This window comes from Pteropus medius, unplaced genomic scaffold, assembly GCF_902729225.1.
Source record: "Pteropus medius unplaced genomic scaffold, Ma_sr-lr_union100, whole genome shotgun sequence".
In the NCBI taxonomy this organism is placed as follows: Eukaryota; Metazoa; Chordata; class Mammalia; order Chiroptera; family Pteropodidae; genus Pteropus; species Pteropus medius.
The window spans coordinates 679,712-703,554 of NW_024340851.1; the positions used below are offsets into that span (position 1 = coordinate 679,712).

The 23,843-nt window shown below is 36.0% G+C and overlaps 1 protein-coding gene across 4 annotated transcripts; it reads right to left on the bottom strand.

Annotated features, from left to right (window-relative positions):
- Window positions 1-2,908: 2,908 nt before the first annotated feature.
- On the bottom strand, window positions 2,909-11,453 carry TAF9B (TATA-box binding protein associated factor 9b). Of its 4 annotated transcripts, none has more exons than XM_039849423.1 (8): window positions 10,976-11,453; window positions 10,571-10,645; window positions 10,303-10,384; window positions 9,845-9,981; window positions 9,614-9,748; window positions 8,709-8,784; window positions 5,750-5,860; window positions 2,909-4,902 (listed from the first exon to the last, which is right to left on the bottom strand). In XM_039849423.1, exons 3-8 carry the CDS (start codon window positions 10,379-10,381, stop codon window positions 4,739-4,741), a joined length of 702 nt encoding a protein of 233 aa, XP_039705357.1. In that variant the 5' UTR covers window positions 10,382-10,384; window positions 10,571-10,645; window positions 10,976-11,453; the 3' UTR covers window positions 2,909-4,738. The 4 variants fall into 4 exon arrangements, with proteins under 4 accessions (XP_039705357.1, XP_039705345.1, XP_039705336.1 ...); XM_039849411.1 differs by having other exon boundaries at window positions 10,571-10,680; XM_039849402.1 differs by lacking the exon at window positions 10,571-10,645.
- Window positions 11,454-23,843: the final 12,390 nt, after the last annotated feature.

The window sequence follows — 23,843 nt, forward strand, 5'->3', positions numbered from 1 at the left end:
AATGCAAGAAATGGGGCAGCAGTGGTGTGGAGGTAGAGGAATTGTCTACTCTTGTATTAAATCCCACTTTATGACAGACATTGTGATAGGTACTTTATTTCAAATTTTATTTTTATCTGTTGCACATGACCATAATTTAAAAAGTCAAGGCTTATAAAAATTCCCACTTCCCAGAGGTGACCATTTTCTACTCTTAGCTTTTTTCTGATATTTACATTCATGTTTCTAATATGCTTATGGGAAGATTAGCTCCCTTATAGCCTGTTTCACAATATGTCCCCTACTTAATTCTCTCAATAGTTTTGTCATAATTCTAGATTACCTTGTGATTGTAAATACTATTCACAGCTGAGCTATGTTGTGTGCTATGATTACATTTACTTATGTACCTTTTAATTTTCTTTGGAGTTACTGATAGTTTAAAAATTTATTTTTTTCTATGTACCTCTCACTGATTCATTCCTAATATATGTAAACATATGAGATAGTCTTTTTATGAGAGATGTCCCTGCTGGAGTCCTGTGTTCCCATTCCAGTTTGTCTTGGCTGCCCTCTAGGTTTGCTGTACAGCTACTGCCCTGCAGTTTCCTAAGAGGAAACCCCTCTGGGGTAACCCTCTTGGTTTACTCTCCTTTTTATGAAATACAGACTTCACTAGTTTTCCTGGGAGGCAAAAATTTTAAGACTTTGTGTTTGAAAATATCTTTATTCAACCCTTATACTAGCCTGTTTAACTATTTATAGAATTTCCATTTGTATATCAATTTCTCAGACTTGAAGGCTTTGCTTCATTGTCATTGCTGAAAATCTAGACATTCTGCACTCCACTTAGCCAAAAGACCAAGAAGTGATTCTAATGACATACTGATACTTTTATTGTCCTTGTAATTTTCTCTTCTTTTCCCTTTCCTGTCATTTTAATGGGGTTTCATGAGTAAGCAGACATAAACATGGAATTTCTGAAGCCCATGTTTAACTAGAATTTCTCTGCTGGGCATTTTACATATTAGTTATGTATTTCACCTATATGGATGAAGAAATAGTTGAACGCTTGGACAGGATCACAGAGCTAGTAACAGTAGGTATTCAAGTCCAGGTTTGTCTGATTCCAAAGGCTGGTGCTTTTTCCTTGGGCCTCACTCCTGAAATTCTTCTAGACTAAGACTTTTTTTTAGCTTAACTCTGGAGAGAACAGCAAAAGAAAATTTTGGAGGCTGCTTCAAACAAAACAAAAAATTTTAAGGCTCAATTTTTTTCTTAAAAATTCATTTTATTTTAATTAATAATGTCCCCATAGTTGCAGTTAATTTTAAATGTACCATGTTTCTGCACACCTCTAATGGTATGCTATACCCTTAGAAATGGTTTGAGAAGCAGAAATTCTAGTCCAGTCTTCTTTTTGTAGATAGGCTCGGAAATGCTACCCATAGATCTAGCAAATTAATGTCACAGCTGGGCCAGAACTTTAGCAGACTGATGACTTTTTCTCCCTTGTGATTACCTTTCCCCCAATATTTTATTTCAAATGTATAGAAAAATTGAAAAAAACTGTTAACTCCCATAAACCTACCACTTCTACTCTACGACTGCCAATTCATTCATCTATCAATTCCTGATTGTACCTTTTAAGTACTTTCTACTAGACTACTTCCAGGATCTTTCCTCATTTATTTGGGTCATTAATCCAGAGAATGAATGGGGAAGTGCAAATAGCCAAATATTTGAGTACCTGCTATATGCTTAGGACATAATGGAGGGAATATAAGATAGCATTGATGCCATGAAGGAATTTACAATCTAGTTGAAGATAGTATATAACAATTTATGAGCATATAAACTAGAATAGTATAAGGATGTGCTTCCTGGTTTAATAAAGAATTATGGATTGATAAAACATTTCAAAGGTTTAGGCTTAAGTGTAGCAAATTCACTTTTAACTCCCAGACAATATATGTATGCCTGTATACAGAAAAAATTATAATCTTCCTGTCATAAACTAAATCAGTCTCTTTAGCTCAGTGTTTTCTTTTCTGCTTTCCTTTTCCTTTTTATATCCAAAACTTCCCCTCTAGCACATGATAGAGAAGTCAAAAAGGGGTACACAATGAGAAGACTCCTTCCTACCTCAGTCCCCTAGTTGCCAGTTTCCCTTCTTAGAAGCAACCACTTTACGACTGGTTTCCTTAAATCTGGAGCTATTTAATGCATATAAAAAGCTTATCCAGGTGTGTATATACATTAAATATATTAAAATATATATGGTGGCATATTACACACTGTTTCGTACCTGCTGTTCTGATTAGTGTTTTCTTCCCTACCTCCTGAGTACTTCCCTTCACTCTTGGACTCCCTAGACCAGTGTGCATTATATCTTTCATTCTCTCACATGCTAGCTGTATTCCTATACTCATACTCAGATTGAAGACACTTGTTTCCTACATGTTAAAGGAAGAACTTGGGACAACAATGTCCTCACCTCAATTACAATTAGTACATCTTTAAAAAATTCCACCTAGAAACTGGAGGACAAGGGCTGCCTTAAGTCATTCTTGAAGGTAGATTAGGTGGATATAGTTAAGGAGGTCTGCAAGATAAAGCAGTCCTCATCTGAAAGCAAACCACTCACTAGCTGACCTAATAAGTTAATGGACACTCAGAGTGTAACCTCAATTATATGTACAAAATCCTACCAAAGATGGAGCATGTTATGTTTTAAACAGATTTAAATCCATATTCTTTCATATTTGTTTCACTATGAAATCACATGCTGACTCTAAATAAAAGCAAGCAATTCCCTCATTTATAATTAATTCACCCATTAAACAGATCTTAATTGCTCTTTGGACCTCAGAATTACTAGACTTTGTTCATCTTCCTTGAATCCCTTAAGTAAAAAATGAAAGATAAATGATAAGTTCAATATTTTTAATTAATAATCTTGGAACAAATACATTAACAGTTATATAGCATTTTACAATTCTGAAAGAGCTTTCACTTATACCAATTAAACCCTCACAACATCCCTGTGAGGTAGGCAGGGTCAGTGTTGTTTTCCTATAACTAGTGAGGAGAACAAGGCTCAGAGGTGAAGGTCACGCAGTTGGTAAATGATGGAGCCAGGACTAGAACCTAGACCTTTTGACATGCTGCCTCCCTGAGAACATTCAAGTAATGATAATCTATGCTCTATATATGAACATTTCTCCTGTGATGTTGATCAGATCTGTTTTTATATGTTTGATACCACCTTTTCCTAACATCACAAAACACTCAAATTGTGATGAGACATTTCCTCCCTGTAGCTGGACTATTTCTATTGGATGTATCAAGCACCATCCTACGATGAAATTTGTGTTTTAAGTTTTGAGGATCCTTGGCTACAACTTCTAAATTACGATATGAAAATTCACTTTAGAAAATTCTGCAAAAGTATTCCTATGTTGAATATGTCAAACTCACTTAAGAACTACACAAGCCTGTTTATATTTTTGAAAGCTTTGCAATCTTTCCCAATAAGATGTATATAAATGGAAAAGGGGAAAGGTATTTAGTAACATTACAACATTACTGGGAAACCTATGCAGAGTGCACCTAAGTGCAAGTCACATCACACTAATTTGTTTTTGTTGTTAGCCTTCTAAAGGAAGGAAAACCATTAGAAAACTTTCAGGTTTGATCCCATCTTAAGTGTGACATCCTCAGCAACTAGCCAGAAAAATGATCTGAATTATACCAGTAGGAGGAGGGTTCAAGCAGTAGTGATCAAAGCATATAGGCATGCGGTAAAAAGAAAATACTTGCTCTTCAGTGGTTTTGCATAGGTCCAGTGTAAATATAGTTATCACTTATCAAGGCAGATTTTAAGCTATAGTTTCATCTATATTAAACTTAGAAGTGTGAAATATGGTGGAGTTATCAACTGAAACTGAATGTAACTGACCCAAAACTATCTGTCAAAAGCAGAGTAAAGCTCAATGGGCATAAAGGTAAGGGGCAAAACTCAACTGCTCTGGTATGGAGAGAAAAAGTAAATGCAAATCTTCAGGTTAAAATGAACCATAGAACACTGGGCATGTAAAGCAGGTTTTAAAAATATGAAAATGACACTAAGCTGTGTTATCAGGAATGATATTTTTAAATTCCAGTTTTGGTCTTATAAATTTAAGAGAATGGGGAGAAACTCAAGCCTTAAGCCTACAGAGACACAAGATGGTGCAGAAAACGAATGGGATATAGAAACAAGTTGAGGAGGTGAAAGGTTAAGGAACACCAAGAAACAAATACATTCAAAGTGGCTTTAGATTCCCTCTAAATCCATCCTCTCCAAAAATGTTTCCTAATTGAGAGATCTGATAAAAAAGTTGGTGACAATAAAAGTGACTATTACCTTACAAAATAAAGTATTTAAATGTAGATAAGAAATTATGCTAATACAGATTAGTCCACTGACCAGGCTGTGGAAACTGAAACTTAAATGCTGCTGTTAGTGAGACATGGCAGAAAACTGCTTCCAAATATAGAATTGCCATATTAGGACCCAACATTAGTGAAACTATTAAGAAACAAGTGCTTAACTTTTTACACTTGAAGCCTAATTAAAAAAACATTGGCATCTTTAGTTAAGAAATTAACAGTTTAAATGAATTAAGTTTTCTAAGCTAAAACTTGAGATGATTTAGAATGTTCTAGTTGGGCTCAAAACCAACTACATGTTTGAAATGCATCTAGACTATATTCCTTACATAGTATCATTGTCATCATCATCTTCGTGTTTTCTCTTCAATGGGTTTGATTCATTGGCCGTATTCTGTGATGAAACCATGTTGGTGGTAATAAGAATATTTTTGGGCCCAATCATTGAAGAATTAATCAGAACATTTTGAACTGCAGTTGTTGTAGGAACTGTAAACAGAGAAAACACCCCCGAACTATGAATTACCCAGAACCAGAACATATGGTAAAAAGTATTTAACAAAGCTGAATGTAATTCTAATAATTTCAGTAGCAGAAGTGTGACTACATAGAAGAAACTCGGGTAATTATATTGCCTAGTACAAGGTTAAAAGAGTTCTGTTAGTTTTTTGTTTTTGAACTTAACTACCTAAAATTCCACTTAGTACTTAGTCATGGGAAACAGTGCACTGGATTCATCATGGCACATTCTGAAGGCATATATATGTTCAAGGTCAGGAATGATGCTTTCCTTATAGGCCAATATTTTATATAAGCGGTTTTTATACAAGTAGTTTACTGTGTGTGGTTAGGTTTCAGATGTGAAATTAAATATGTATTCATTAACTATAACAGAATTCTAGTTATTCCAACTTTATATATATCCTTCCATGAAGTGAGTAAAGGTACAATTTTCATTTGATGTGCACTAAGTTATATTATTTTCCTGAGCCTTAACCCTAAGTGCTTTTCCCTGAAGATGTCTTAGATTTGTGGATCCTAACTTTAGTTAAGCGTTTTTCAAGAATCTGATGATCACACTGAATCCTCTCCCACACCCCAAAATGTTATATATATGTAAAATTTCATATAATTTTAGTGGGCTCATAGACCCCCTCTGAAGATTTGCAGCATTACTGCCACCTTCCTGTTATGATAGTAAAACTATTTAACTCTTGGTATAGGAACACAAACTGTTCTATAATTACAAATTATGCACAAATTTTAAAATTAAAAAAAAATATTTTAAAAGAACCACTTTCAACCCTCTACCCTCCCTACCTGCCCATTAGGTTACCTGGTTTGACAGGTGCGGACTGGGAAGGTGGAATCTGCACCGTAAATCTTTGGCTTGTCACTGACACTGGAGGTGCAACTTTATTTGGGACAGACACTGTTTGTGGGGTTGCTGTAGTTATAATTAACAGACCATGTTAGTTAGATGACTTATACAGGTTCATATTCTGCCCTCCTTAGCTTATCAGAAACTATCTTAAAAGCACAGGGAACTAATGAAAGGTGAAAAAAAATTATTTGAAATAAGAGTGAACCTCAATAGTTTAGATGCTGAAACTTCAGGATAGTGCAGTGGTAAAGAATGTAGGCTCTGGAGCCTACCTACTTGTGTTTGAATCCAGGCTTTATCACCTACTGAGTGTCCTTTGGCGAATTATTTAATTTTTTTGTACCTCAGTTTCCTCATATGTCAAATAGAGACAATAGTATCTATTTCATAGAATTCTTGTGAGAATAATCCATGTAAAGCTCTTTAAACAGTGACAGACACTGAATTTTAGCTACATGGAGTCATGATGTTGAGTATTTAAATAAACTAGCAGACTAGAGACCTAAGATTTCTATTTACCTTAGATGGCACTTTTAATCTGTCACTTGCTGAGAATTAGAAGATGTCTACTATGCCCATGAAACTAAATCAACATGCATCTAATGAAAGTCTATCAGATAAACCCCTTGGAGTCCCCAGGTGGGCACAAAAAAATCATATTCCTTTTCTATATCTAGAAATTTTTTAAGAATAAAGAGATCTTGGAGATAACCTAGTCCAACCCCTAGTCATCTTAATTCTTCTCATTATTCCAAGGAACAACTCAAATACCATCCCATTGTTCGGAAGTCATTGCCTGCCTCTGAAATTCCCTTAATACAGTGGTCCCCAACCTTTTTGGCACCAGGGACTGTTGCTCCTATGAGAATCTAATGCCTGATGATTTGAGGTGTACCTGAGGCAGTGATGCTAGTGCTGGGGAGCGGTTGCAAATACAGATGAAGCTTCACTCAATAGGCCGCCACTCACCTCCTGCTATATGGCCCAGGTCCTAACAGACCACAGACCGGTACCAGTCTGTGGCCTGGGGGTTTGGGGATCCCTACTTTAATACATTATAGGAGCCTTATTATTAGTGTCTTGTACACTAAGTTACAAGCCCCGGCTAACCTTTTTCACCCTTATGAGCACATGACTTTTGTGCCTTACTCCTAACAGGCATTCAACAAATGTTTGCTTAATGATTGAATTTTGCAAGACTCAAAGACAGTATGTATATTGATGCCACAGCTCTCTCAAAAAATGCATATATGGAAATGTGTCTGTTCCTAGTTTTTCCTTTGGGGATGCAGGCTTTCTTTCCATACATCCCTTTCCCCTGAAACCAACAGTTTTCCTGAAGCAGTTTTCCCAGGGGGTAGAGTTACTGAAAGAAACATACGAACATCTTCAGGAATGAAAGGGAAGAAAACCTAAATGGGGAAAAGAAGCCCAACCCTGAAGATGAGACTTTAATATATCTCCATCCCTAGGCAAATTTTGGCATATATTAAGGAGTGGTCCAAAGAATTTGGTGAAACTTAATGAAGCCATATAGGTATTTTATTTCATCAAAATTCACAGGTAGATGTTTTCTTGACCATTACCATAAGGAATTGTTAACATTTAAGTATGGAGTTTAGGTTTTAAAATTGAACAGAGTAGACGCTTAGGTCTTATATTTCATAAAACCCACTGAAAAAATTTTTAAAGTTAAAAACTTGAACCTTTAATAGTTTTTAGCAGCTCCCTCAACTCTAGATTTTAAGAATTTCTAAAACATGTACAATAAATGTCTAACTAGGAATAAAAATCACAACTGATAACTAAAATTGGTTAACTTGCCAACATGAGAAACTGATGACCACAGCCTACAGTTTTAAAGAACTGGTATTCACTTAAGTAACATGAATCTACAAACAGTAAATAATCAAAGTTATACAAATTATTTATGTAAATTTCTGTCCACAAAGGTCATATGCAGGAAATTAGAAATGTATAAGTAATACTATACTAGGCTGGTTTTAAAATGCTGGAATGTAAATTAACATCTTGAGAAAATCAAATGCTGCTTATACTAGACTCAAGTTATAAGCAATAAGAGCCAAAAAAACAATATCCAAAAAATCCCCTCAAAGAGAAGGGAATTTTTCTTCTGAAAATTCTTTGACTATGAAAGAAATCCAGCAGGAATGAAGGACAAAAAAAATCAGGAAATCTAAATTCATTATTTATGTTTTCCTTATTACTCAAACGATGACATTAAACAGATACAAATAATGGTTTCTAAATACCATTCTCCACTAAAAGGAGCCAGGGCTCTGGAGAAATGGCTGATTCTAGGACTGGGGTAAAAATATAAGATGAGTTTGGAACATCTTGTGGCAGAAAGCAAGAAATGCTCAAAGAACTATGGAGACTGACAGGGTCAAAGATGAAGGCACAGAAGAAGGAGCTTCCACTGACCAATATAGAACAATCAATACTACCTTGGAAAAGGTTAGTATAAAAAATGATTGTTTTCTTTGATATCCTTAAGCTTTTGTACATTTTAAACTTTCCTTTTGACATTCTCTTGCCAATTTATTCAGAAATTAATTTCTGATAAGTTGGCTACTGCCATGAGTGTTTGGCAACTTCATTTGCATAGCTTAAATTCCTGTTTTTGGTGTCATATTTTATACCAACAACAATGCTGGATAATGTCGTAATCTATACTTACTTGGGATCAGATATTCCTTGTGGTTTTTCTCAGTTTGAAATCTGATACAATATATGTCTATAGCTTTACTAGAGGATGAGTAAATGTATTGATGGCAACACACATATGGGAATTTCTGACTCACCTTTTGACTTGTATTATAGTTCAAAATCAAGTGCTGAGGCACTTCTTCTTTACCAGCCAGAAATGGCATTTCCCTCTCTCACTTACCTATAGTAGGAGTGGTAGGTCTGCTACTAACAGCACCAACACTTAACCGTGGAACTAATCTTCCTTGGTTAGGTCCCTAGGGGATTTAACAAACAAATTAGTTTTAATGTTCAGATTTTACACCTAAACTTACCAGGAATGAAATTAGTATTGTTGATATGAATTATTAACGGATAATCTATGGCAAGAATGTCCTGTTTTTGTTCCATTAGTGTTCTAAATCTAACATTTAAACAAAGGTTTTCACAAATATATATATAAACAGATATGAGTGTGTGCATATATAAATATGTACATATATAATTCTATAGTATTTAGGTGAAGGTAGGGTCTTATTTGGGGATAACAGCTAACTTCCTTATAATTTTTAATCTTAACTAGTCAACATCTTAACCTACAAGAAATAAACTCTTATAGTGGAACTTAAGACAATAAAAGGAACCCAATATAGGGAGAACTTTTTCAGTGCTAGGAGAGCCTTAGGTCGTATTTCAGAAAGCAAGTCTAATTCCTAATGGTATATCATTTACTATGTTATTGGGTTTCACAAAAAAACTATGGTATAGTGGAAAGATTATGAATTTTGAGACCTGGGAATCTGTCCTAGCTTTGCTACTAACTCCGCAGATAAGTTTAGGTTCAGTTTCTTGATGTGGAAAAAAAGTGTTGGGTTAGATTGAATACAAGTTCCTTTTAGCTCTAAAAGTTTTGGGTCTTATATTTTATATCTTAACATGGCAACTAACTGCAGACATGATATTTTCAAAGCAGCAAATTAAAAAAAAAATCCTAGAAAATTATCTTAGCCTTTAATTTACTGCACTATCTACAGGCATTTGTTTTTTTACAAATTTCCCTAACACATCTTACATTTTAAAAAAGCTAAATTGACTAAAAATGCTTACCTTTTTAATTAAGGACTTCAGCTTATAGTTTGGAGCTGTTAAGCAGTATCTGTCAGGTGGCAGTCTGGGTCCTACATATGGCTTAATCAGAGGTAAAGGGGTTTGATTTTTCTGCCTTGCAATATCTAGTAAAAACTAAAAAAAAAAAAAGAAAGAAAAAAGAAAATCCTAATTAGAACTACAATGAAAAAAACTATAAGTAAAATGAACTTTAAGTAAAAGTTTACTCACATCTCTCGGAGGAGGAGAGGTAAAAGACTGGTCAGCGCGGCACTGGATTGCCAGTCTCACATCATCTGCATCAACATTAGGTTTCTTAGCATGGCTCGAATAAATTTTTGCATCATCCAGAATTGTAGTCACATATCCTTTAAGAACAAAACATTATTTTCTTAAACATATGAAAACAGCTTAAATTTATGGCCATTTTTCTTAATGGAAGGTTCCATTAATTTCTAGAAAGTTTATGAATTTTGGTTCTAATATTTAATTGTCCTATCTATACGATCAAATTTTAAAAAGATATCAGTATAAATGTTACTGTCCCCTAGCTTGAGCTCCTTTTTACTGCTTTAGGTTGAATTCTATGATAGTAACTGTTAAAGTAATTTAGTTGAAAAGGTTCTTAGAATAAGACAATCTTTTCAGATTCACAAGTTAGGCAAATTTTTGGTGTTTTGTCAACTTACGGAAAGCAAATTCCAACATTTGATTTATAACCCTTGGTTCGTACTCAGTAATTCCCATATCCTTCAGGATCTGTGCCATCACCTGTGGATTCAAATAAACATGCCAGATGCATAATCTAGGTACTGGAAATCAAGACTGGACCGAGGGTAGTATTTATAATACAAGGTCCCCCTTCTCTGGGCTCCAAACTTGTACTCGTCCTTTTCCTCACAAGTGAATGTAAGGATCATATCAAATCCCTCCATACCTTCTTTGCTGAAAACTTACTTTTTTGGCTAGGGGTAGGAGCAGGGGCAAAGAGGCCCGGGTTGGTTTTCTCAGCAGAAGTAGGGGTGGCTACAGCTGGTTGTCATTTTCAGATGCGGCGAAGAGAGAAGCTAGCATCAGAACCCCGGACGCGAGAGTCAGAGCTCGCAGACCAGGTGAGATGACCAGGTGGCCGGGACCCGAGGCCCAGGAGACAAAGCCCGGCAGCTGGCCTGCGCACTCTTGCGGGGCTGCTGGGATGGCGGGAGAGCGCCTCGGGTCCAGGGCACCCACAACTCCCCCTCCCGGCCTCCCAGACTGGGCTGAAGCCAGCACAGAAGCCCATCAGGCCCCATGCCTGGGCCTGCTTCCCAGGTCCCTGGCCCCGCCGAGCTTTGCGACCCGCCTCTCATCCTTCGCACTTACCAAAGCATCTCTGGGAGCATTCTTGGGAGGCGCCATTTTGCCCGACTCCATGTTCTGCCACTACTCACCCGGGGAGAGAAGGCTGCTCGCAGGATCCTCGCTCAGGCTCCACCCCTGCGGGGAGCGCAAGGCGGGGTTACCGCGCTGGCCCCCGGGTCGCCTTTTGCCAGCCGCTACCTGGCCCCGGGGAGGCTAAGGAGGAGCCGCAGACTCCAACCGACTAGGAGAAGCGGGTAAGCCTTCCCCGATTAGACCTCAGCTAATACTTCCAAGAGCCGAGAAGCTTGTCTTCCCAGAGCTGTTCTCCGGAAAAGTGCACCAAAAGGGCCAGCCTTATCTTTTATGGGACCTCTCCTCACACCTGCACCTCCGGCCCCTTGGGTCTCCCTGGAATGCATACAGGGGTCCTGCCTCCACCCGCCCTGGTGGTAGGGTTGTCTGGTCAAAAGCAGACTGCCCAGTTAAATTTGAATATCGGACCAACACCGAATACACTTTAGCATAAGTATAGCCCAAATATTTAGTGGGCTATACTTATGTTACAAAATTATTCTGACATTCAAATTTAACAGGAAGGTCTGTATTTTTATTCGCTAATCTTGATGCAGGATGGGGCAAATTTCCCTGAGTTGGGGGGCGGGGGCGAGGGGAACCAAGCCATGCAACTTGAGAAGAGAGGGTCTTTTGGCGGTGAGTGTAGAAAGAATTCAACACACATGCCAAAGTTAGAGTCAAAAGGAAAGTTTATTAGAAAAGGAATAACACTCCACAGAGTGTGGTCTCCTCTTAGAGTCAGACAGAGAGAGAGAGAGAGAGAAAGAGAGTGAGAGAGAGTGTAAAGAGTACTGAGAGAGGGACAGAGGGACCCTGAATGTTCTGGGAATTCAGTTTATATATCATTCTTCAGTTCCTGTGAGTTATAGTTTAAAAGACTTTGTCAACTCATTTCCTTTGCCATGGACATACAGTGAGGAAGGGGGAGAGTATATAGCGTGAAAGGGTAAGACTATATAGTGTTAAAGGCCCACTGGCTGACAGTTCCCAACCTTTAATACATAGGTTCTCCGTGGTTTTAGCCATAGAGAATGAATGAGTTTATTTATGTAGGGCAGCCACTTAAAAACTCTGTTGTTGCTGTTTCCACTTTCACAGGTATGGGAAATGGGTTGTTAGCAATCCCAGTAGAAATCTTCCTTTCTTCTGCAAGTGTCCTTCTAGCCTGGTTGCAGGGCTGATCAGCAGATGGCAGTCTCTGAATGTAGCTTGATTAACATTTTTAATTCTCTTGCTTCTTCCCTACGTTAATCTGGCAACTCTACACTACACTGCTCTGCACAAAGCAGGACTTTGGTCAGCGATAGTCACACCTGAAACCCTGTTATGGTTCCCTATTTCATACTGATGAAAAGCTAAAGCCTTTGACCATCTGTGAGAGTCTCCACTGGAGCCCTCCCCATCCCCCCAGCATTGTTCCTTGGCCCTGAGTAGTTTCTCTGTGTCCTTGCTGAGGCCCACCTAGGGCCCTCACTTGCCTCCCAGATGCCCTCTCCTCCTCACTCTCCACAGTACAGCCCGAGTGACTTAAGAAAAACATGCATCAGTTAACTATCTTTAGCTTAAAGTGTTCCAAAGTGAACTCTTTCTTACTCCTTCATAGTCCACCAATATACTAGAATTCTCCATCCCAAGAACAGGCATCCCAACCCAGCAGTTAGCCATGCTATGCTCTTTCTCCCACAATCTACACTCAGTCTAGCAGCAAGTCCTGTCAGGGTGACCTCCCAAAGTTTATCTGTCTCCACATCTCATTCCAGTGCTACAATGTTAATAGTTCAAGCCAACAACCTTACCAAGACTACAGAAATAGGTCCCTAAAATTATGCTCCTTCACATTCCTCACACAATCAGATTTCTTAGTCATAAATCAAATAATTGTATTCCTTTCCTTAAAACCCTCTAATGGCTTCCCTCTCCCACACAAAAATTCATGCTGATTTCTGGGGCTTAGCAGGCCCTTCAGTTTTGGGCACAAGCTTACTTCATCTCACTTGTCTGAATTGGTCATCCACCAGGCATCCATCTTGAACTCTGGGCAGGTTACCCAAGAACCTCATGTTCTCAACACATTGTTTCCAGTGAGAACCCTGATACCAATGCTCTGCAAGTGCCTTTCCCAGCTCACTGTGGGCAGCCTCTATGTAAGACTAATAATGCTTTTTTTTCCCTTTTGAATTTATGCACAAGGTACACAATTTAAAAAATATGTTTAAAAAAACAAGAAAAGAAAACCTGTCTGGTTTGTTCCAGCCACTCATTTCTCTTTTCACAGAAGGCACCACTGTTTACCACTTGTCTATGTAATTACAAATATTACCTTCTTCATATGTTGTTCCCCCACCTGAATGGTACTATACCATTCGGGTGACCAACCTTTGGAGAGCAACATGGGACAAAGCTGTACTAGATGAAAAGACTCATATAATTGATAATTGTACAGATGTGTGTTATTGCTTTAATATAAAAATGTAAAAATAGATGTTCATCCTATTTTTGTTCATTTTATGTTTTTTTTCTGTATTATTTGCTATTATTTAAATGAAACAATAAGACTAGGACATCCATATCAATACCTATGGAACACCTCATTATTATTTTAAAATAACAGCTTTATATATAACTCACATACTGTACAATTTGCTAACTTAAGATTGTACAATTAAGGAGTAGTTTTAGTTTATTCACAGAGTTGTGCAACCATTACACCATGCATTTTAGAACAGTTTCATTCCCCCCACAAAACTCCCCACTTGGACACAAAATTGGCTCCTGTTGCAATATATGATACTTATACTCCCTATATAGTCCATGCTTCACTATGATACTACTTCTTATGTAGTAGACATTAGGCTCATCCTTGTCTACTGCACACTAACTTATTTTGTGTAGTTGGAGTAATTATTAGAGATTTTCAGATATTTACAACTATTTATCCAACAGATAATCCATGATCTATAGTAATAAGAATTTAAAAAACTGGTGTAATTCATTATCTAGAGTTGTCATTGACAGTCATATTAGTCCTTGATGTCCTCTTGGCTAGCCGACAGAAAATTTGTACTATAGCAAATATTTCTTGTTATATACCTACATAAATACTACAGGACAAGTACAATAGTCTTTCACTAGCCTAAAAGAAAGGAAGAAAAAAAACACTAGGTCTAAAAGAGACCCAGCTGGTTTCTGGTACATTATTTAATTGCCCAGGTTTTAGAACTTTGGCCCATAGCTTTGAGATTTGTTAAAAGGACTAGTAGTCATTTTGTTTCTGATAATCACCTGTGTTACAATTTGGCTGGTGTATCCTGTCCAGAGTCTTAAATGTTACTGCACAGCCATTGTCATGTCACGTGGTTCAATAAGTCATCCTACAACAAAAGGAGAAGAAAGGATTAACTCTTATTTAACTATAGACTATGTTTAATTGATACTCTTCTGATTCTGATCAGCAAAATCTGGTGAAAATCCAGTTATGGATTAAAGTTTTGTGGCCTGATGTCATCTGCCCTTAGGAACTAACAGCAATAACAACATAAAAGCATCCTCTGATATCCAGGAACTGATCTAATATAGCTAGGCCTTAGTATTGTTAGGAGCATACCTGGTGCTGCTAGCTAGGCTGTTATTCTCCTGTTGGACATAACAATCTCAACACCAACATCAGAGAGAGTCACTCTGTGACCATGATAAAGTGAGACATAGCAAAGCCACTTCATAGCTTTGTCTAAGCACACAAAAAACAAGGTCACTGTGACTCATAAAATGCCAAACATCCCCGTACTTAGGTATCATGAGTACTGCTACTTCTTTACCAATTGTAGCTTTATCCTTGTTGTAAATCTGCCTTCTCTATAGATAAGATTTATTGTGATGCCCCTAATTTCTGACATTACCCGATCTAGGGTAAACACCTTCCTTCTTAGACCCTCTAATATCCTCTTACTGAGACTGCCCATAATTCCCCATGATATAAGTTCTCCCTTGCTGCATGAAGTAATAAACACAACTTGTTCAACTACAGGTACATTCTCGGTACTCTTTGGTTTAGAGAGCATTAACATTTGCTGTCTGTGTATCCTGTTTGGTGAAGTGTCACTTCTCTATCTCTTTAGCTCATTGTTGAATTGGATTGTTTGTTTTCTTATTATAGTTTTAAGAGTTCTTCATGTATTCTGGATATAAACCCTTTATAAGATTTGCAAATGTTATCTCCTAGTCTATGGCTTGTGTTTTCATTTTTCTCAATGATGTCTATTGAAGCTCAAAAAATTTTATTTTGAGGAAAACTAATTTATCAATTTTTAAAATAGAGTGTGCATTTTGTGACATATGTAAGGAGGATTTTCCTAATCCATGGGTTTCAATATTTTCTCCTGTGTTTTCTTATAAAATTTTTATATTTTAGCTCATCTTTATATCTTTGTTTTTTATATATGTTGTGAGATAAGGGTCTAGATTCATCTTGTTGCATGTGAATATCCAATTCTCCCATTTGTTGAAAAAGAATATTTTCCCTATTGATTTGCCTTGGTATCATTGTTGAAAATCAGTTGTCCATAGTTAAGGGTCTATTTTTAGACTGTCAATTTGTTTCATTCATCTATATGTGTATCCTTATGCCAGTACCATATTGTCTTGATTATTATAGTTTATAGTCAGTTTTGAAACTGGGAAGTGTGAATTTTCCAACTTTATCCTTTTTTCAAAATTGTTTGGTTTATTCTTGGTCTTTTGCATTTCCATAAAAATTTTAGGATTAGATTGCCATTGTTTACAAAAAAATCCTTCTGAGGTTTTTAAAGGTATTGCATTGAATTTTTGACATGTTATTTAGGAGTGGGTTTAATCTGAAAATATTTTGAAATTTTCCAGCTATCTTTCTGTTACTGATTCCTAGTTTCATTCCATTGTGGTCTGAGAGCATTCGTTGTATGATTTCTATTTTCTTAAATTTGTTAAGTTGTGTTTTATGGTCCAGAATGTGGTCTGTCTTGGTGAATGTTCCATGTGAGCTTGAGAAGAATGTGTATTCTGCTGCTGTTGCATGAAGTATCTAGAATATATAAAGATTTCTTACATCCGATGATAAAAAGACAAATGAACTGTATATTGCTCCTCTGCAAACCTCAGTTGAAAATGAGCCTTATTTAGTAATTCAAACACACAGTATTGTGATCACAGGAGCAATATAGTACCTGAAAGTGTTGAGAAATTATTGTGCATACACTATAATGTCATAATTTAAAAAATGATTTTTGAATAAGAACATTTTAACAGTCTTTATAATTATTGTGAAGTTAAAATGAATAACTTCGTTTAGTGAATCTTTTAATCGTGCATTAATGCTTTATGTTTCTATATTTATATTTAAAATTTACATGCAAATAGAAATATAGAAAATTTGCCAATACCTGATTTTCCCCCTAATTTTTAAAATCATAACCATATACTTAGGTAGGTTTGACTCCATGGCAAAAAAGAGATCTAACTCTCTGAACTACCTATAAAAGTGAAAAAAATTTTTTTTTGTGAGAATGAAATGTTTCTCATCAGTGGATCTTAACAGGTTCTCTACATAGGTAGCATAGTATAGTAGGATGTCTTTTGGTATAATTGTTACCTATTTGGCATGGATAGCACATAGGTTGGTGTCTCCTAAAAATTTTATTTTTATTTTTTAAAATAATTTAAAATAACTTTCAATTACAGTTGGCATACAATGTTAGTTTCTGGTGTCCAACAGGTGATCATACATTTGTGTATGTAACAAAGTGATCACCCCAATAAATTTAGTGCCCACCCGATGCCATACATAATTATTACAATATTATTGACTATGTTCCCTATGCTGTACTTTATATCCCCATGATTACTTTTATAACTACCAATTTGTACACAATCTCTTCCCCTTTTTCACCCACCCCACAACACTCTATCTAGTAACCATCAAAATGTTCTCTATATCTGTGAGTTTGTTTCTGTTTTGTTTGTTTGTTTATTTTGTTCTTTAGATTCCACATGGAATTGAAATCATATGGTCCTTCTATGTCTGACTTACTCTACTCAGCCCAATACCCTTTAGGTTCATCTATGTTGTTGAAGATGGTAAGATTACATTCATTTTTTATGGATGAGAAATATTCAATTGTGTGTGTGTGTGTATGTGTGTGTATGTATATATCACTTCTATATCTATTAATGGACACCAAGGTTGCCTCCATATCTTTCCTATTGAAAATAATGCTGCATTGAACATGGATTCACATGTCTTTTCAAAGTATTGTTTTGGGTTTCTTCAATTAAATACCCAGAATTGGGATTACTGAGTCCTTCTTTGTCTCTTGTTATAGCCTTTGTTCTAAAGTCTATTTTGTCTGGTATAAGTATTGTAACCCTAGCTTTGTTTGTTTGTTTGTTTCCATTTTCATGGGACATCTTTTTTCATCCCTTTGGTTTTAGTCTCTGTGTGTCTTTTGATCTGAAATGAGTCTCTTGTAGGCAGCATGTAGGGGTCTTGTTTTCTTACCCATTCATCCACTCTATCTTTTAGTTGGAGCACTTAATTCTTTTCCATTTGAGGTACTTATTGATAGGAACGTAGTTGTTACCATTCTTTATTCCTGTTTTTGATACATGTTTTTTCTTCTTAAAGAAGGCCCTCCAACATTTTCTGTAATACTGGCTCGGTGGTGATAAATTCCTTTAGCTTATTTTTGTCTAGGAAGCAAGCTCTTTATCTGTCCTTCAACTCTAAATGATAGCTTTGCTGGATAAAGTATTCTTGGTTGTAGATCCTGGGTCTTTATCACCTCGAGTATTTTGTGCCAAGCCCTTCTGTCATGCATAGTTTCTTTTGAGAAATCAGCTGCCAATCTTATGGGTGTTCCCTTATAGGTAACTATCTGCTTTTCTCCTGCTGCTTTTAAGATTCTTTCTTCGTATTTAAACTTTGGCATTTTAATTGTGATGTATCTTGATGTGGGCCTCTTTGGGTTCATCTTGTTTAGGACTCTCTTAACTTCCTAGGATTGTATGTCTATTTCCTTCATCAGGTTAGGGAATTTTTCTGTCATTATTTCTTCAAAGAGTTTTTCAATTCCCTGTTCTCTCTTCTCCTTTTGGTACCCCTATGATATGAATGTTAATAAGCTTGATGTTGTCCCAGAGGCACCTTAAACTGTCGTCATTTTTTTGGATTATTTTTTCTTGTTACTTTTCTGTTGGGTGTTTTATGCTACCTTATCTCATAAATCACTGATAATGTCCTCTGCTTCATTTAGTCTGTTGACTCCTTCCAATGTATTATTCATTTCAGTAATTGTATTCTTTTTTTAAATTTCAAATGTCTTTTCCAAACTCCTTTATTTATACTTTAGAAGCAAAATCACGTTCATCTGAATGAATGACAATGAGCAAAAAACAATATGTCTCAAATGTTATTTTTGAGGAATGAAAAGTATTGATTTAAGTTTAACAAAAGTAATACAGAATTCTTGGTGCAGGTGTCCTTCCCACAAAAGAGGACTAATTCTCTATAAATGGCTCATGTGTTTCTTTCTATTAAGATCCAGGGCTTCTTCTTTATCCTTTTACTCATTTTATTTATTTATTTTTATATTTCATGATTTATTTGTTTTTCTAACTTCTATTTATTTATTTATTTATTTATTTAACATTGTAATTTTTTTTATAATTTGCCCCCCTTTCCTCCCCCCTCCCCACTGGTAACCACTAGTCCATTACCATATCCATGAGTCTCTGTTTGTACTGTTTATCTGTTGCTTTTAGGTTTATATCCCACATATAAGTGATATCATGTGATTTTCAACCTTTTCTGTGTGACTTATTTCGCTTAGTATGATTATTTCAAGGTCCACCCATGTTGTAGTAAATGGCAGTATTTCATCTCTTCTTATGGCTGAATAATATTCCATTGTATATATGTACCACAGCTTTTTTAGCCAATCATCTATCGTAGGACACTTCGGTTGTTTCCATGTCCTGGCCACTGTGAATAATGCTACTATGAACATCGATGTGCAAATATCTTTTTGGATATGGGTTTTCAAGTCTTGAGGGTAAATACCCAGTAGAGGGATTACTGGCTCATATGGTAGATCAATTTTTAAGTTTTTGCAGAACCTCCATACTGTTTTCCATAGTGGCTGTACCAATTTGCAGTCCCACCAGCAGTGTATGAGAGTTCTTATTTCTCCACATCCTCTCCAACATTTGTTATTACTTATCTTACTGATTATAGTTATTCTAACAGGTGTGAGATGGTATCTCAAAATGGTTTTGATTTGCATTTCCCTAATAGCTAGTGATGTTGAGCATTTTTTCATATATTTATTGGCCATTTGTATGTCCTCTAGGGAGAGGTGTCTGTTCAGATCTTCTGCCAATTTTTTGATTGGATCTTTTTTTGTTGTTGTTGTTGTTGAGTCATGAGTTCTTTATATATATTTTTTTAAATTAGTTTTTCAATTATTTTCTTATTAAATTTATTGGGGTGACAATGATTAATACAATTATATAATTTTCAGGTGTACATTATAATTTGACATCTATATATTCTATTGTGTGATTACCACCCAAAGTCCAGTTTCCTTCAGCTACCATATATTTGATCCCCTTTACCCACTTCACCTTCCCCCATCCTCCTATATTTGACCCCTTTTAACCCATCTTCCTTCCTCCTCCCCACCCCCTACGTCTGGTAACTACTAGTCCTTTGTCCATGTCTCTGAGTCTCTGTTTGTTCTGTTCATTTGTAGCTTTTAGGTTTAAATTCCACATATAAGTGATACTATTTGATTTTCAACTTTTTCAGTCTGGCTTATTTAGCTTAGCATGATTATCTCAAGGTCCATCCATGTTGTCACAAATGGCAATATTTCATCTCTTCTTATAGCTGAGTAATATTCCATTATATATATGTGCCACAGCTTCTTTAGCCTTTGGATATGGGTTTTCAAGTCTTTGGGGGTAAATACCCAGTAGTGGGATTGATGGATCATGTGGTAGATCAATTCTTAGGTTTTTGAGGAAACTCCATGCTGTTTTCCATAGTGGCTGTACCAATTTGCAGTCCCACCAGCAGTGTATGAGGGTTCCTTTTTCTCTGCACCCTCTCCAACATTTGTTATTACCTGTCCTGTTGATTATAGCCATTCTAACAGGTGTGAGATGGTATCTCATTGTGGTTTTGATTTGCATTTCCCTAATAGCTAGTGATGTTGAGTATCTTTTCATATATTTGTATATCCTCTAGGGAGAAGTGTCTGTTCAGGTACTCTGCCCATTTTTTGATTGGATCATTTGTTTTTTGTTATTGAGTCATATGAGTTCTTTGTATATTTTGGATATTAGGCCCTTATTGGAGGTGTTGCTTGCAAATGTATTTTCCCATTGAGATGGTTGTCTCTTTACTTTGTTGACAATTTCTTTTGCTGAGCAGAAGCTTTTTAGTTTGATGTAGTCCCATTCATTTATTTTAGCTTTTACTTCCCTTTCTTTTGAGGTCAAATTCACAAAATTCTCTTTAAGTCCAAGGAACTTGAGTTTAGTTCCTAGGTTTTCTTCTACGTAATTTATTGTTTCAGATCTTATATTCAGGTCTTTCATCCATTATGAGTGAGTTTTGGTGTGTGGTGATAGACAACAGTCTAGTTTCATTCTTTTGCAGGTGGCTTTCCAGTTTTCCCAGCACCATTTATTGAAGAGGCTTTCCTTTCTCCACTGTAGGTTTTTGGCTTTTTTTGTCGAAAATTATTTGCCCATATAAATATGGATTTACTTCTGGACTCTCGATTCTGTTCCAGTGGTACATGTGTCTGTTTTGCTGCCAATACCATGCCATTTTAATTACTGTCACTTTGTAGTTTAATTTGAAGTCGGGCAGAGTGATGCCTCCAGCCTCGCTTTTTTTTTCTCAGGATGGCTTTGGAGATTCTTTTGTGCTTCCATACAAATGTGATGATTTTTTGTTCTATTTCTTTAAAAAATGCCACTGAGATTTTGATGGAGATTGCATTAAATCTGTATAATGCTTTAGATAATATGGTCATTTTAACTATGTTGATTTTTCCAATCCAAGAACGCAGAATATCTTTCCATTTAATTGTATCTTCTTCGATTACTTTTAATAGGGTCTTATAGTTTTCATTCTGTAGGTCTTTCACATGTTTCATTAGATTTATTCCCAGGTATTTTATTCTTTTTGTTGCAACTGCAAAAGGAATTATTTTTTCTACGTCTTTTTCTGATACTTCATTGTTAGAGTATAGGAATGCTATGGATTTTTGAACATTGATTTTGTAACCAGAAACTCTACTGTATTTACTTACTGTTTCTAGTAGTGTATTTGTGGAGTCTTTAGGGTTTTCTATATAGATATTCATGTCATCCACAAATAGTGACATTTGACTTCTTCATTTCCTATTTAGATGCCTTTTATATCTTTCTCTTGTCTGATTGCACTCACTAGGACCTCCAATATTATATTGAATAACAATGGCGATAGTGGACAGCCTTGCTTTGTTCCTGATCTTAGAGGGAAGGTTTCTAGTTTTTCACCATTAAGTATAATGTTGGCTGAGGGTTTGTCATAGATGGCCTTTATTATATTGAGATATTTTCCTTCTATACCGATTTTGTTAAGTGCTTTGATCATAGATGCGTGCTGTATCTTTTGAAGGCTTTTTCTGCATCTATTGATATGATCATATGATTCTTATTTTTTAATTAGTTTATGTGGTGTATCACATTAATTGATTTGTGTATGTTGAACCATCCCTGTGCCTCTGCGATGAAGCCCACTTGATTGTGGAGTATAATCTTTTTTAATATGTTGCTGTATTTGGTTTGCTAGTATCTCATTTAGGATTTTTGCATCTGTGTTCATGAGAGGTATTGGTCTGTAGTTTTCTTTTTGTGTGTGTGTGTGTTACTTTGACCATGTTTTGGTATCAGGGTAATATTGACCTCATAAAATGAGTTGGTAAGTAATTGCCTCCTCTTCAATTTTTTGGAAGAGTTCGAGGAGAGTAGGTATTAAATCTTGTTTGAATGTTTGGTAGAATTCACTGATGAAGCCATCTGATCCTGGACTTTTACTTTTTGTCAGGTTTTTGATGATTGCATCCATTTTCATACTGCTGATCGGTCTATTTAGATTTTCCAGTTCTTTTTGATTCAGCCTGGGAAGGTTGTATTTTTCTAAGTACTGGTCCATTTCTTCTAGGTTATTAAATTTGGCGTTCTATACTTTTTCATAGTATTCTTGTATGATCCTTTGTATTTCTACGTTGTCAGTCATAATTTCCCCTCTTTCATCCCTGATTTTGTTTATTTGTGTCCTTTCTCTTTTTTCTTTATTGCGTCTAGCCAGGGTTTTTTTTAATTTTATTAAACTTTTCAAAGAACTAGCTCTTGATTGCATTTATTTTTTCTGTTTTTTTTTTTAATTTCATTCATTTCTGCTCTAATTTTGATCATTTCTTTCCTTCTGCTACCTTTAGGCTTCATTTGTTTTTAGTTTTGTAATTTTTGAAGATGAAGCATTAGGTTGTTTGGGCTCATTCTTTTTTTTGGAGGTAGGCCTGTAATGATATGAACTTTCCTCTTATGACTGCTTTTGCTGTGTTCTAAACGTTTTGATATGTTGTACTATCATTATCATTCTTTACTCTGTATCTCTTGATCTCTCTTTTTATTTCTTCTCTGAGCCAGTGATGCTTCAGTAGTATGTTGTTTAATCTCCATGTATTTTTGGTTCCTACCGCTTTCTTTTTGCATTTGATCTCTATTTTCATAGCATTATTATCAGAGAATATGGGTGGTATGATTTCAACCCTCTTATATTTGTTGAAGCTATCTCTGTGTCCCAGTATGTGGTCAATCCTTGAGAATGTTCCATGCGCACTAGAGAAAAATGTATAAGCAGCTTTTTTGGAATGAAAGGCTATGTAAATGTCAATTATGTTCAGTTGGTCTAATGTGTCAATTAAGGATGTTATTTCCTTATTGATTTTCTGTTTTGATGATCTGTCCATATCTAACAGTGGGATATATAGGTCCTCTACTGTGATAGTGTTCTGGTCTGTTTCTTCTTTTAGTTCTATTAGTAATTGCTTTACATATTTTGAGGCTCCCTGATTGGGAGCATAGATATTAATAAGTGTTATATCTTCTTGTGCATGATTCCCTTTATCATTATGAAGTGTCAGTATCTTTCGTTACCTTTTTTATTTTGTAGTCTATTTCATCTCATATTAGTACCGCTACTCCCGCTTTTCTCTGAATGCCATTTGCTTGAAATATCATTTTTCACTCTTTCACTTTGGGTCTATATTTGTCTTTGGAGCTGAGCTGTGTCTCCTAGAGGAAGCATATGATTGTGTTGTGTTTTGTGATCCATTCTGCACTCTGTGCCTTTTTATTGGTGAGTTCAGTTCATTTATATTTAGGGTAATCATTGAAATATGAGGTCTTCTTATAACCATATTTTCTTTTGCTTTCTTGTAGCTAGCTCGGTGTTTCCACTGCTTTCTTGTCCTTGTGTTTCTGTTTTCTTTATTTTGGTTGGCTTTTGTGAGTTTTCCCTCTGGTCCTTCTTATTTTATGTTATATACTTCGATCCTGAATCTTTGGCATGTGGTTACCATTCCAAATATGTAAAGGATAGTAAAGGAGATAAGGCACACACTCCATTCCCCTTTGTGAATTTGGATCTTCGAATCCTCCCCTTTTCAGTCATCATTGTCTAAATTTGTCTCTATGTATGCTGAACAGTCATTAGTATCTTGCT

What these genes read in the sequence shown, in the direction of transcription:
- TAF9B (XM_039849402.1), bottom strand. Translation starts at nt 11,026, where the DNA reads ATGGAGTCGGGCAAAATGGCGCCTCCCAAGAATGCTCCCAGAGATGCT. An exon ending in TGAAGTCCTTAATTAAAAAG is followed by an intron (nt 8,785 to 9,613) that starts GTAAGCATTTTT and finishes TAAATCCCCTAG; the next exon opens with GGACCTAACCAAGGAAGATT. An exon ending in ACCTACCACTCCTACTATAG is followed by an intron (nt 5,861 to 8,708) that starts GTAAGTGAGAGA and finishes TTATAACTACAG; the next exon opens with CAACCCCACAAACAGTGTCT.